The following is a 14967-nucleotide window of genomic DNA, read 5'->3' on the forward strand; positions in this document are numbered from 1 at the left end:
ACTGCTCTGCCTCTGGTGCTCGGGAGTGTCCAGAGGTCCGAGCATCCGATCCCACGGCTCCGGCCCCAGCCATCGCATTGTTTACTGTGTTGCTAGAAAATGCAGTCAGTGAGCAGCTGATTGGCTGCGCAGAAACCAGACCCAGGAAGTAAAATCGAAACTGATGCATTTGTCAGTGGCCAATCAGAGACCCGGCACCTGCACCCAATCAGAGACCCGGCACCTGCACCCAATCAGAGACCCGGCACCTGCACCCAATCAGAGACCCGGCACCTGCACCCAATCAGAGACCCGGCACCTGCACCCAATCAGAGACCCGGCACCTGCACCCAATCAGAGACCCGGCACCTGCACCCAATCAGAGACCCGGCACCTGCACCCAATCAGAGACCCGGCACCTGCACCCAATCAGAGACCCGGCACCTGCACCCAATCAGAGACCCGGCACCTGCACCCAATCAGAGACCCGGCACCTGCACCCAATCAGAGACCCGGCACCTGCACCCAATCAGAGACCCGGCACCTGCACCCAATCAGAGATGAGGGACCCATACATAGAGGCAGCCAAAACTAATGAGACCTGCAAGATGTATAATTCGAATGCAATAATTTGTTAAACCCGGCTGAGGATTCAATGGAAGGGGGAGGGGAGAGCTTTAATTAAACTGTTCCCTGTCCCCAAATTCACACTGAGGGACTGGCTTAACAGCTGTTTTGTATTTCTGACTCAATTTAAAAATTCTGATTGCAAACAATTTATTTCTGTTTGAATCAGTCATTAAGCTGATTCAACAAAAAGCTGATTAGAATCGTTCCCATCAGATAATTTTTAATAAAATATAACAAGACTGGTCTGCTCAATCCTAGTGCAACTTAAGAAACCCATTTCATAAACTATATAAATTTGTCAGCCAATATAACATTAAATTGTTACAATTATCCATTATTTTGTACATTTGTTCTGTTTTGTTATTTACCCTGAATAATGTTTTCTAAAAAGATGTTCTATTTAAAGTTGTGATTTTTTTTTTACAGTGTTGCACACAGCCTTTATATTGGTGCACACACCCAAATTCATTCCGCACATGGCCGAAAAAATTTTGAGGGAACCTTGCTTACCACCACCTTTCTCAACCCCTCCACTGCCTTTAATTTGTCATGCTGCTTGTCTGCCATCCAGTATGGAATGAGCAGAAATTTCCTCTTCGGTCCCTGCCACAAACTCTGTTCCCTAGCCACCGACTCCATCCCTCTCCCTGGCCAGTGTCTGAGGCTGAACCAGACAATAAGCAAGTTTGGCATCCTATCTGACCCTGAGATGAGCTTCCGACCTCATTTCCACCCCATTACCATGAGCGCCTACTTCCACCTCTGTAACATCGCCCATCTCCGCCGCTACCTCAGCTCATCCGTTGCTGAAACACTAATCCATGACTTTGTTACCTCCAGACTCGGCTATTCCAATGCACCTTCGTAAACTTGAGCTCATCCAAACCTCTGCTGCCCAATCCTAACTCACACCAAGTCCTGTTCGCCCATTACTCCTGTGCTTGCTGACCTACATTGGCTCTCGGTCCAGCAACACCTCAATTTTAAAATTCTCATCCTTGTTTTCAAATCCCCCTATGGCCTTGACCCTCCCTATCTCTATAACCTCCTCCAGTCCTACAACCCTCTGAGATTTCTGCGCTCTTCCAATTCTGTTGCCTTGCACATCCCCTACTTTAATCGCTCCACCATGGGCGGCCCTGCCTTCAGCTGCCTAGGCCCTAAGCTCTGGAATTCCATCCCTAAACCTCTCTGCCTCCCTACCTCTCTCTCCTCTTTTAAGATGCTCCTTAAAACCTACCTCTTTGACCAAGTTTTTGGTCACCTGTCCTAATATCTGCTTATATGGCTCGGCATCAAATTTTATTTGACAACGCTCCTGTGAAGCACCTTGGGATGTTTTACTATGTTAAAGGCACTATATAAATGCAAGTTGTTGTTGTTGAGTTCTTTATAAATCATATCACAACTCTGAGATTAGGTTTAACTCCTCTCCCTGGTAGCTCGAATCTGAGATCACAGCTTCTGTTTGTTCCATTGTAGGAAGAGCACAGTGTTTCAGTGCTGTATGCTGTGACATTTACAGGAGGGGATTAGGGCCCTTGTTAAGTATTACAAGGTTACAGAGAATTACATTATATATTATTAGCAATTACAAACAATGAAAGAAGTCTTCAGCTTACTTCTGTGTTTTTGTGGTAAGCTCCATGGGACGTCCAATATCTCGGTTTCCCAGCTCAAAGTTCAAGTTGAAGTACTCCTCTGGAGTAATAGATGTTGGGTTGGTATTGCTGAATGTCTGAGTAATGAAGGCCTAGGTCACAAAATGATAACAGACTAGATTACAGTGGTTCTGACATATTTTACAGAACAATTGAATTTAACAGCAATGAAATAGCAGTTCATCATAACTCAGTCTTGTTGAAGTGCAGGGATTTGAATGGTATCAATCAATCTGAAGTGCTATCAGATCAACATTTAGGACCACAGATTTGCAGTTTTCATGGAAAAATGGGCAGTATCATAGAATGTAACCCATAAAACACCTGTGAAAATCCTGGATTCCCATGTAATACAAACAGAATGTGGCCTTATTCAGGTAATATAAACCAATGGTCCTCGGTGTAAATGGACAAAATCACAGACTGTGACCCCCAAAACTCCAGTAAAAATCCTTGAATTCCCTGTGATAGAAATAGAATTTGACTCAATCACTAAAAACCAATGGCCCTTCATATATTCTAATGCAAGCTGGAGTGCAGGCAGATTTTTTTCTAGACTGAGAGCCCAACTCACAAAGCCTTTTCTGATCCACTGGATGATGCTTTCTACAATAGTTGTTCAGCCATTTGCAGAAATTTACATTTTTGTTGTCCAATAAAAGTTTGGTGAATTGGGTCCTTAATCAGGACTGGGGAGAATAATTTCCAAGGGGGTTCTTCTGTCATAAATTTGGCAGAAGATCAGTAAAAATCCTGCAGAACCAGTGTAAGCGGCCGTTTACACTGCTTATTTGTGATTTCCGTTGACGGTTTAGCGGGAGAGCAGGAGAACCCTCACAGAAGTTCTTCCCCTTTAGCCACCCTTGTCCTAGTTATGTTACATTCAGTCCCAACCTACTGTGCAGAACAAAATTCAAAATCCAAACTCAGCATCACTTAATCACTACTTGATTTGCCTTCTCTTCTTTCCTACTCTTTCAAACGTCGGTGGTCTCCTGCACTGTGCCCCTTAGCCCTTCATTGACGTTTCCCAGTAACAAAAAATAGCATTTTTCCAGCATTCATGTTTATTGTGCAGGACAGATTAAGTAGCACATCTAGCCAACATACTTTTGAAACACCGTATGCTTAAAAAAAAATGGTTAACATGTAATATTCCATGATAGTAAGCAGATTTTGACTCAAAGTTAATACCATGTGATCTATAAGCTTTAACAAAAGCTCTTGTTGTGGTAAGGGAACCAAGTTTCCAATACAAACCCCATTGTGTGGTCCAACGTGTTGTTCTGCAATGCCCAGGAAAGACTGGAGAGGAGTTTTACTGCCTGCAAAAGACAAGTGGTGATCGTCACTGCTGTGTTGGTTCTATGGCAGTGTGCTTACAATGACTGATTTCTGCATTCAACATTTAAACCAGCTGATTCAGAACAGTTTTTGAATTTAAGTTGTCCTTTTGAGAGGCAAGTCTTCTGATGAGACATTCTATTTTTAAAAAAGTAATAACATAGAAATCATCAATAAGGAATTCTGTTTCCATCCTATTCGGAATGACACTGTCGTAGAGACATTTGTGCAGAACATTTTGGATCATTGCCTGTTAATTAAACTATCACATTCAGCTTAGTATTTCTGGTTTACAAGCAGTTAATTCTTTCATTATCCCCCACCCCAATTTTGTCTGGTTAATGGTTTATCACCAATCTCCACCGCCTGGGATGCTCTAAGTGCAATGACTTGAACTGCACATGAACGTAGTCACAGGCTGATTACTGTGCTGCATATTCATGATGAGCTTGAAGGTCGGTCCAATTGACTAATCATTCAGTATGAATTTATACTGTTTGCTCTGTGGAATTATCAACTGTCAAATCACTTCATTTTCACATCATTAATATTCTTTCAGAAGTAATGTCACTTTTTAAATGTATTCTTTTACTCAGTTTATAGAGGAAAGCTTGTTTAGCTTGAATGAGTTTAACTGACAGAAGCCACCATCTGCCAGATATTCAGTCACATCTGGTTAGAGATGACACCAGAGGAAACCTCTTCACTCCCAGGGATCAAAGCAACAGCAACAACAGCCGTGTTATATTTACAAGTACAGACACCACTGCATACAATTCCCTTCAAAGGGAGGACTGAGGTGCTGCTAACTTGTCAGTCACTAACTGGACCATAAAGCAATGCTGTGCAAAATGCATTAAATTAAGGATTGAAATTGCAAGTAGGGAATGCTGCATGTATTTGAATTGTAATTTTTAAAAATGATTAGTCGAACTTCTGAGGCGTCACACATGGGGAGTCAAGACCAGTTGAACTGGGGTTAGAAGGCAGGGAATAATTGGACCAGGGTGAGCAGCTGTAATTTAGTCCCCATTTTAAAGTCATACATTCTGTCCTTAGTTTTATATAACACTTCGATTTTATATTAATAATAGTTAAATAGCAAAATTTGCTGCAATTTGAGAAGCAGTGAAGTAGAGATGGTTGGAGTATAGGAGTAGAGCCTGAGGAAAAGAAATCTGAAGAGCTACAGTTCCACCCCACTGGTTGGAGGATATAGAACCACAGAACCACAGAACCATAGAAAAGGTACGGCACAGAAGGGGGCCATTCGGCCCATCATGTCCGCGCCAGCTCGAAGAACAACCAGGTGCCCATTCTAATCCCACCTTCCAGCACCCGGTCCATAGCCCTGCAGCTTACAGCACTTTAGGTGCAGGTCCAGGTACTTTTTAAGAGTTGAGGGTCCCTGCCTCTACCACCAATTCGGGCAGCGAGTTCCATACGCCCATCACCCTCTGGGTAAAAAAGTTTTTCCTCATGCCCCCTCTAATCCTTCCGCCAATCAGCTTAAATCTATGTCCTCTAGTTCTTGAACTCCCCGTATAATTACATGACAAGTTTACATAGGCATTTTCCATTATAAAAGTGGAAAATGTTAACACAAAAGAATAATAAAAAGTAATAACAGGATGTAAGGTTTTGTCGACAAGAAACACATATAGAGATAAGATTTTTAATAGGTTATAGATCTGACCAGGTAGAGCAGAAACCCAGTGTTGTACAATTTATTTATATTTAATTTTTAATTATGTGGGGTGTCTGCACCCCCATTCAGAAGAAAATGTCACCATTTTCCCATCTGTAAAGGGTACCGCCATCAATAATATCTATCCTAATATTCTTGCTGTTAAACCATGGTAAGCTGGCGGAGGGCTATATTCTCTTCTCTACACTTCCAATTTCTTCACTCTTCTCCAGAAGGTGCTTACTTAAGCTGGGACACAGCTCCACCAGTGCCAGCTCCCTCTGGTAACTCCTGAAGTAGTCATTCTTCATGAGTAAGCCTTGACAGTGGGGTGCATTCCAGTTGAGCCTGATCCTCTGTATACATACACACTCACATGTGCATACGCACTCGCACACTGATACACTCGCGTACCCTCTAGCAGTATCGCTGATGCAGGAATCCTGGCTGATATTTCCGCTCACTAATTAGGGCCAATTATTACTCCACCCTACTTCCATTATATCTGGGATCACAGCACTGACCAAGGATTGAATCTCAGATCTTCCTGATCTTTTATGCTTAGTTCTACACCACGCATTAAATTTACCAACAGGAGGTAAATGTCATTAGTAGTACCAGCACTGACGGAGAAACTTGTTCTTTTAGTTTCTTACTACTGTATAGTTAGCGCCTAGCAGATGAATCATATTCAGCTTTGTACTGATACTAAACATGGAATGTAATTCGCATAAGGCTCGAACTAACTGACTGTTAAGTAAAGTGAGACTTTTTCCCCCAAAGCATCTCACTCGGATTCATTCCAGTGTCAAGTTGGTCCATAACACTGAAGTCAGGCTGCATTTACATTATACCTACATTATCAATGACCACTTCAGGCTAATGCTCCAGTTGTAGTGTAAATGCACTCTGGAAAGTGTATAGGAGTGTTCCACGATGACTGCTCTTCTGAACTTCCCTCCCTCACTGTGAAGAAGTGTCTTGCCATTGTTAGGTGCATGAGGTATTTTTGAAAAGTTAAGCAGCTCTCTTAACGGCTTAATTTGAGCTGGGAGACCAACAATTTTTCCACTCCAGTGGACTCTGAATGCGGTGAAATTTGTCAAAAAGACCAATGCCTGGAATGTCCGCAGGGTTTCCCCAGCAAGAGATCGGCAGTATTCCCAGAGAACGGCATAAATAACTAAAAACAGCTGCACGCACTGTTTCTCCAAGGTTTTTGCCGATCTCCTGCCGAAAATGCGGCGGAAGATTAGAAGAACCCCATGGAAATTCTCCCCTTAATGTTGGATTCCAATTTTACTTGCACTGGCAAAATTATGCCAATTGGTTTTGTGCACTTGCCACATCTTAGAGCTGTCTGATCTAATTGCTGGAATTCCATTTAAATGCAATTTCAGTCATACATATGAGCCCCTGGTGCCTTCAACATCAACAGCAACATTGCAGAGTACACTGTAGTATAAATGACCCATGTCTTCTTGTCGTCAGAGGCAGTGAAACCCTCCTAAAATGGGATTTCAGCCTTTGATGGAAACTATTGATGGTAGAAAATGTAAACAGTGTGCTCCAGCAGTATTTAACATTAGGTCCCTACATTGGCGATTGCCCAAAGCACTACAGGCCAACAGTGCACTTTTGGCATTGCTGACTTGTACGGACCTCTCCCCAGCACCAGGGATGGTTCGAGTCAGACTTGTACGCACACAATTGTATTGAAGTGGCAGCTGCAATATAAATAGCAAATTCGACACAACAGGAATCAACACATATTGCTGAACCATTCCCATTGAAAATAGTTCAGTAATATAGAGCAATATAGACATCAAAGTTGCCATTTTGTGGTCTGTGCCAAGCAGCAATGGCTCTGAGGGACATTGTTAAATTACATTCAGCCCACCTTTCCTTTTTTCCATATATTTTTTCCTTACTATTTACATTAAAAGTTGGACTTTTATCCCTTTTGGCAAAGAAGTCTTTTACTGAAACTTAATTCTTAGACTGCTGACCGCTCCTGTGAATTCCAGGTTCCCTGGGCTGTCAATTTTTCATACTGCTGAAAGAAATCCTAATACTATATAAAAGTACAGTGGAAACTGCATCATCCACCAAATGGAGTAGATCCTGGAAATTGGCAGATAATTGAGAGACACCAAATCTATAGCAGCACAGCAATACCCTAAGCACAGGAAAAAAGACAAGCACAGTACAATTAACAATAGCATGTAGTTTGATTCATTAAGAAAAGGAGATGAAATACAAATAGCGAAAGGGGATGGGCAGCCTGACGACATCTTGCATAAGGCTTTGTCCTGTGAAAAATCTAGCAAATAATCGGTATGAAAGCACAATAGGAATCTGAATAATGGAGGTTCCACTGTAATAATCTTAACTCAGATGTCACTAAAGAAACACTTAAAATTTTAAGCAAATAGAAAAACACTTTACTTCTGATCTTCTGGCTGCTCGATGGGATAACTCGTTGGTGGGCCAACAAAGTGGACGCTGTTGTAACAGGTTTGTGCCGTCGGTGCCCTAGAGGTTGAAACAATTTAAAAGAAAACAATCTGGGGTTGAGAAATGCAAATTGGTGGTGTAGCACCAGCTCTCTGCCCCCAGATAGCAAATCTTAACAACATCAGCATATAAAACACTTATGGTGCTGACTTTGAAGAAGCTCAGAGCTACTATGAGATCAGTCATGTGATGCTGCACATGTTTAGCTCCTATGTCATTAGTTTATTTGTTACCCTCCATGTATTTCATGATTTGTCCATTATCTCAATGTTGCTTGCTCCTCAACACTGCAGAAATTCGTCGTAACCATGCTAGCCATCGATGCCATGAGACCTTGTCATGTTGTCCCCTACCTACTAACTCTTCAGCATTGTATGTGTCTTATTCATTTTTTTTCTTATATTAGTCTCCTGACAATGGTAATATAATGTTGCCTCAATAGTGGCACTGCACAAAAATTCTTCCACTGCGAATATTTAATTCCAAGTAGAAAATAATTTTGCCCTGACATTAGACCGCTTTTGCCTCATTAAAATGGAATATCTGGCTTCACCCATTTCACGGGTCCACCTATAGGGAGCCCAAACAACACGTTAATAAGAGGCTCGCCAGCCCTTATCTATAATCACCACCAATATATATCGTCAGGTTTCTTTTCAACTCCACATTACACACCACAACTAATTTACCCAGAAATTACATGCTTAGATCAGAGTCCTTATAAGCTGCTTATTTGTACCTCAGTTAATTAAATCACTGCTGCAGCAATAGAATCTAAATGAAATCTTTAACAAAATGTTCTTAGTCTGGAGAAGACGACTGGAATGTGCTGAGTTGAAAATACTCAGTATCCCCAGTAATGAGCACGTGAGTGACTGCAGAATACTTTACTCTTTGATATTAGTATACAATAATAGAAAGTATAATATTTTTCTGTATTCTCCCAGGAGAAGAATCAACTGATATTACTATGAGATCAGTCATGTGACGCCACACACGTTTAGCTCCTACGTCATTAGTTTCTTTGTTACCCTCCATGTGTTTCACAATTGGTCCATTATCTCAATGTTGCTTGCTCCTTAACACTCCAGAAAGTCGTCATAACCATGCTAGCCATCGATGCCACGAGACCTTGTCATGTTGTCCCCTACCTACTAACTCCAATAGCTGTCTACCCATTGTCACTCTTCAGTATTGTATGTGTCTTATTCATTTTTTTCTTCTATTAGTCTCCTGACAATGGTAATATAATGTTGCCACTATGATATCTTCTTGAATTTCAATCTTGTGGTTTATAATCTCATCAAAACCATCCAATTGGATTATGGCTTTATAAATTTCTGCCACCCACTTGATTATCATACATTTAATTCTATGTCTGGCACAGGAAATCTGTACACTGAGAGTAAATGGGCGGTGATATAATACACGGGGATTCTTAGCTTGGATCAAGTATGGGATTCATCTTGTGTATGATTTATATTTTCACTGGAATGACAACCATGTTGTCAAGAGCAGGGTGGAAATGTGGGGAGAGAATTAGAGTAAGCAAGGCCTTGCACGACGCTCCCCCAACTAATGCTCCATAGATAGAAGACATTGGGCATATTTAATATTATTGGTTTATTAGCTCTTTTCAAAAGAAACCTTTACCTTCCTCCTATTGCTCACCCGCAGATTCCGCAAAGACTACCTCTGTTCCTGACTATATTTCACAGTTACTATTGTCTGCACTGAATAGAATGCTACAGCCTTTCTTCGTTGCTCCTTTCCCCAGTGCTGGTGTCAATGAATTGTCACTGCTCTACCTGCTTTCACATTCTCATCACCGGCCCAGTAATTCACTGCTTCACTTACCTTTGCTTTTACTCTTGTTCTGGTCTGACAGATGCTCTGTTCTTGTCCTAGTGACTAGTTCCACATTTGAAGCTCCATAAACCTGGGGGCGCATGACGGGGATTTTTATTTTCCAAGAAAATGTGTGTCAAGTTTGCATGTGATCTTACCCAGAAACATTCGATATAAAGATTAGTGTTAAAACATTTAATCACAGTATTCCTGAGCTCATTACAGGAAGTTAGAAATTCCACTCATGATATTACCAATGCTTGCTATTTAAGCAAAAATATTTTTTTAAGAAAACAACAGAAAGACAGAAATAAAACTATTAGATATGTGAAGTTAACTCCCAGAAGGAGCAGTTAATGTTGTTGTGTTCTTCACAAAGTAGCTGAATAAATATCTAGTTAGGAATAGGAGAGGAGGCCAGAGGGATAAATGTAGACTGATGATCAAATGATATACTTGACACAATGTTTTCTGTGCTTCTTGGACGGGGCGGGGTGGGGGGATAGTTGGAGAAGTGGGGACAGATAAATGTTCTAGATGTCCTAGATCGACCTTGGAGGTTATATGGGACATCCCCTCAGGAGATTAAATGGCAGGATAGGTTTTACGTGATCTATGCAGCAGCAGGCTTGATGGGCTGAAAGGTCTTTTCTTGAACCATGCTTTCTTGTGTTCTTATATAATTTTAGCTCATATCTGCATCCTAGAAATTTCAGGCCAATACCTTATCCAGATGGCAGCTAGGGATCAAGGAAATTATGGGTATAAATCTACAGAAACCAGTGCTGTCATTACTGGACTACCAAGGTATTTAGGGATAAATGTTTACATTTAGTTAGCTTCTGGCACAGAGGAGACATATTGGGAATTTGAATGCAGAGGTCAATGTGCCTAATTTACAGTCTGTATTATTTTCCCTCCATTAAAATAATGCTGCAAATTGAATGCACTGACCTCTGAGCCCAAATTCCTGATATGTGCTTCTGTCACACAGAGTTCTGTGTTGGGAGTGCTAAATCATAAATGTTACGCTGTACGTCCTATTGTCTACAAGACCTAATAGGGCATCCTTGAATGGTCAAAATTTTCCATTACCTTGGACTCGTATCCATTTATTATCTCAGTCTTCTCGCTTCTCCAGCCCAGGATTCCGGATTTATTTCTGAGAAAGGAAAATTGAGAAAGAAAACAGCGCTGAAGTCAACTTTAACACGTTACAATTACTGAAAGCTTTCAGAACAAGATATATTATTCAGTGTCGTGCAACAAGTCAGTTCAAATCACATCACCTGGGGCAGTTAGGCATTTGAAACTGGAGTGACAGACAACCACTGAGGTAACTTCAAGCAAAGGTTGGGGAAGAAAACCGTATTTATTGTAGTTTGTTAACCATTTTGATTTTGACTTATAGTTTGATGTTTATTTTTATGCCCTATCTAAATGGTAAAGGCAGATACATTTCAATCAACCTCAATTTTTAACTGAGTGAATTAATTGAGAAAAAAATGTAACTTGTCAAACATCTCTTACTAGATTCTCAAGATGTTGGCCAATCAAAACTGGAGAGACTGTAAGGCGACGTGCCTTTGTATGTGGCTGGAAGGCACAGCAGGACCTCTGGGACCTGGGCCTGAATCCAGCCTGGATTGATGGGATGAAAGTCTCCTCTTTCTGCTGAAGGTAAGAATTCTATGTTAACTATTTGGGCAATTTCAACTGGGTTCCTAGTGGGTGTGCAAAATTTGACATAAATTGGCCAACTTACTCAGAAAGACCACACCGATGGCTGGTGTGGGAAATGGGAAAATGCATAACGATACAGCAGAGGTTGTTTCTTCCAGGCAAGATTAAGGCATATTGTTGTGGTTGATCTGAATACAAAGAGCTGTATTTTACACCAAATCTTAGTGCTGCCATTGGGCATCAAAAGTGGAAAATCTTCCATTCTCCAGCAGTGCTATCCTTCACCTTCATGTCAAGTGCTCAAATGGTGAAGCTGTATCCAAATTCAGACTTTGTTTATGGACTTCCAGTGGTTTCTGCATGGTTCTTTAGGGTCTGATATACACAAACCATTTGCTTGTGAATTATATTTACTGTGCATCAGCTGAATTGCCAAGGAATGTCATGAACTGGTGCTAAAAATGAACTTTCATCACCAACATAGTGTTTAAGGAATTTATTATTAAATATTCATGTGATGGTGTGATATAGAATAGCTGCAGACAGCTTGTCTGAGTTCAGTAGACTCCATCAAAATGTAATTGTGCCTGTCTGGAGGACAACTGTTGTGCCCCTACGTGGTTGAGATAAGTTACAGGGCATTGGTGAGACCACATCTAGAATACTGCGTGCAGTTTTGGTCTCCTTATTTAAGAAAGGACATAATTGCTTTAGAGGCGGTTCAGAGAAGGTTCACTCGACTGATTCCTGGGATGAGAGGGCTATCTTATGAGGAAAGGCTGGACAAGTTGGGCCGATATACATTGGAGTTAAGAAGATTGAGAGGTGATCTTATTGAAACATATGAGATCCTGAGGGGACTTAAGGGGTAGATGCTGAGAGGATGTTTCCCCTTGTGTTAGAGACTAGAACTAGGGGCCACAGTTTAAAAATAAGGGGTCTCCCATTTAAGATGGAGACAAGGAGAAATTTTTTCTCTCAGAGGGTCATGAGTCTTTGGAACTCCCTTCCCCAGAGAGCAGTGGAGGCAGGGTCATTGAATATTTTTAAGGCTGAGTTAGATAGATTCCTGATTAACAAGGGAGTCAAAGGTTATGGAAGGCAGACGGGAAAGTAGGGTTGAGGTCACAATCAGATCAGCCATCATCTTATCAAATGGCAGAGCAGGCTCGAGGGGCCGAATGGCCTACTCTTGCTCTTAATTTGTATGTTCGTATGTTAACTCAGCAAAGACTGGAGATAAAACCTAGGCTCTTCCTGGTCAGTATGGCTCAGTACATTTATGCCTTTAACCTCAGAGAGCACCAAGATATAATTTTAGGACTTTTTTTTTCATTCTTTCGTGGGATGTGGGCATCGCTGGCAAGGCCAGCATTTATTACCCATCCCTAATTGCCCTTGAGAAGGTGGTGGTGAGCCGCCGCCTTGAACCGCTGCAGTCCGTGTGGTGAAGGTTCTCCAACAGTTGTTAGGAAGGGAGTTCCAGGATTTTGACCGAGCGGTGATATATTACCAAGTCGGGATGGTGTCTGACTTGGAGGGGAACTTGATGGTGGTGTTGTTCCCATGTGCCTGCTGCTCTTGTTCTTGTTCTTCTAGGTGGTAGAGGTCGTGGGTTTGGGAGGTGCTGTCGAAGAAGCCTTGGCGAGTTGCTGCAGTGCATCCTGTGGATGGTACACACTGCAGCCGCGGTGCGCTGGTGGTGAAGGGAGTGAATGTTTAGGGTGGTGGATGGGGTGCCAATCAAGCGGGTTGCTTTGTCCTGGATGGTGTCGAGCTTCTTGAGTGTTGTTGGAGCTGCACTCATCCAGGCAAGTGGAGAGTATTCCATCACACTCCTGACTTGTGCCTTGTAGATGGTGGAAAGGCTTTGGGGACTCAGGAGTGAGTCACTCGCCGCAGAATACCCAGCCTCTGACCTGCTCTTGTAGCCACAGTATTTATATGGCTGGTCCAGTTAAGTTTCTGGTCAATGGTGACCCCCAGGATGTTGATGGTGGGGGATTCTGCAATGGTAATGCCGTTGAATGTTATGGGGAGGTGGTTAGAATCACTTGTTGGAGATGGTCATTGCCTGGCACTTGTCTGGCGTGAGTGTTACTTGCAACTTATCAGCCCAAGCCTGGATGTTGTCCAGGGCTTGCTGCATGTGGGCACAGACTGCGTCATTATCTGAGGGGTTGCGAATGGAACTGAACACTGTGCAATTATCAGCAAACATCCCCATTTCTGACCTTATGATGGAGGGAAGGTCATTGATGAAACAGTTGAAGATAGTTGCGCCAAGGACACTTCCCTGAGGAACTCCTGCAGCAATGTCCTAGGGCTGAGATGATTGGCCTCCAACAACCACTACCATCTTCCTTTGTGCTAGGTATGACTCCAGCCACTGGAGCGTTTTCCCCCTGATTCCCATTGACTTCAATTTTACTAGGGCTCCTTGGTGCCACACTCGGTCAAATGCTGCCTTAATAAAAATGCTGACTGTAATAAATGGTGTGAGTTTAATTGTTTCAATTTAGGAAGTCATCTGAATCTCTTCCTCTAATTAGATGTCTGCCTTGCAATCACTTTATTCTTCATTTAGCACTTTCAGCATTAAAATACACTTTTGAATGTTAGCAAGAAACCTGTGTTCCTCAGCATATTTATTTAATTTTCAAGAATGATGTACATGAAAAAACATCATATAAATTGCTTCACCATCTATATCATAACTGACTGATTAACTGCAGATCAGACATCAGTGAGAAATCCAATGTATGCAATGCTACCTGTATAATTAAATGCAACTGTTATCTTTGACCCATAGGGACTTGAAAAATGTGCCTGCTACTATCTCTATCCAGAAGTGTGTAAATATCTGACAAATGTTGCAATGTATTGTCAAATACTAAATTAGCTTTTGGGAAATACAAATAAAGCAGGTATTGAAAAATGTAAATTATGTCAAAAATTTAATTTAACATCCTGACATGCAATTGGATTAGATAGTTGATTTAAGTTAACATATACAGTACTATAGGAATGCCCATAGTAAATTTTACAGAAATATATCTGCTATAAACCTGCTAGTTAGGTTATTGTAGTGAATATGGTTATTCTCCAGAATTGGAAGAGGCAGTAAATAATGGGGATTTATTTGTACAAGAAAAAGATGGAAGAAATGTCTGGTTTGGAAGGGATATTTTGGAAACTAAGCACCCTATGCTTTTTAAATAGAGGTTGTACGATGGGGCAAGGTCATTTACTGAGAAATGAATTACCGAGTGACTGAGTCACATGACTCACATAATGCATTTCTCCGTAAATCCTCGCAGTCATATATGTTTTGTGCTACATAAATGTTACTGGTGCCGTCAATTTGTTAACAAATTTAATGAACCTTTGTTGAATTGTTGGCAGCGTAGAGATAGAAAGGTGTATTTCACAGGCCTGAAGTCGGGTGACACAACCAAAGAGCAATGTTTGTGAGGTCAAGCCTCAGTTCCATTTAGCCTGTTATGGTGTTTGTAGCTTGGAGATGGATCCAAGTAGGAAAGAAGGGAGGAAGAGTCAACAGGGTGGGAAAGAAGGAGGCTGTGTAACTGTAATGGAGTTTGCACTTGTGCGCTTCGA

General features: G+C 41.6%; 1 protein-coding gene across 2 annotated transcripts in view; it reads right to left on the minus strand.

The window, feature by feature from the left end:
• Positions 1-14967, minus strand: part of ankrd13b (ankyrin repeat domain 13B) — a 267722-nt gene that overhangs the window by 26567 nt on the left and 226188 nt on the right. Inside the window, exons 7-11 of one of the 2 annotated variants that reach the window (XM_067967938.1) lie at positions 10762-10828; positions 9676-9757; positions 3513-3595; positions 3218-3244; positions 2232-2362 (exon numbers count right to left, since the gene is read on the minus strand). In XM_067967938.1, coding sequence (XP_067824039.1) covers positions 2232-2362; positions 3218-3244; positions 3513-3595; positions 9676-9757; positions 10762-10828 — 390 coding nt within the window. The remainder of the gene's footprint in view (positions 1-2231; positions 2363-3217; positions 3245-3512; positions 3596-9675; positions 9758-10761; positions 10829-14967) is intronic. The other variant, XM_067967939.1, reaches the window with a different exon arrangement.

The sequence above is a fragment of the Heptranchias perlo genome, chromosome 28 (genome assembly GCF_035084215.1).
Source record: "Heptranchias perlo isolate sHepPer1 chromosome 28, sHepPer1.hap1, whole genome shotgun sequence".
NCBI lineage: Eukaryota > Metazoa > Chordata > Chondrichthyes > Hexanchiformes > Hexanchidae > Heptranchias > Heptranchias perlo.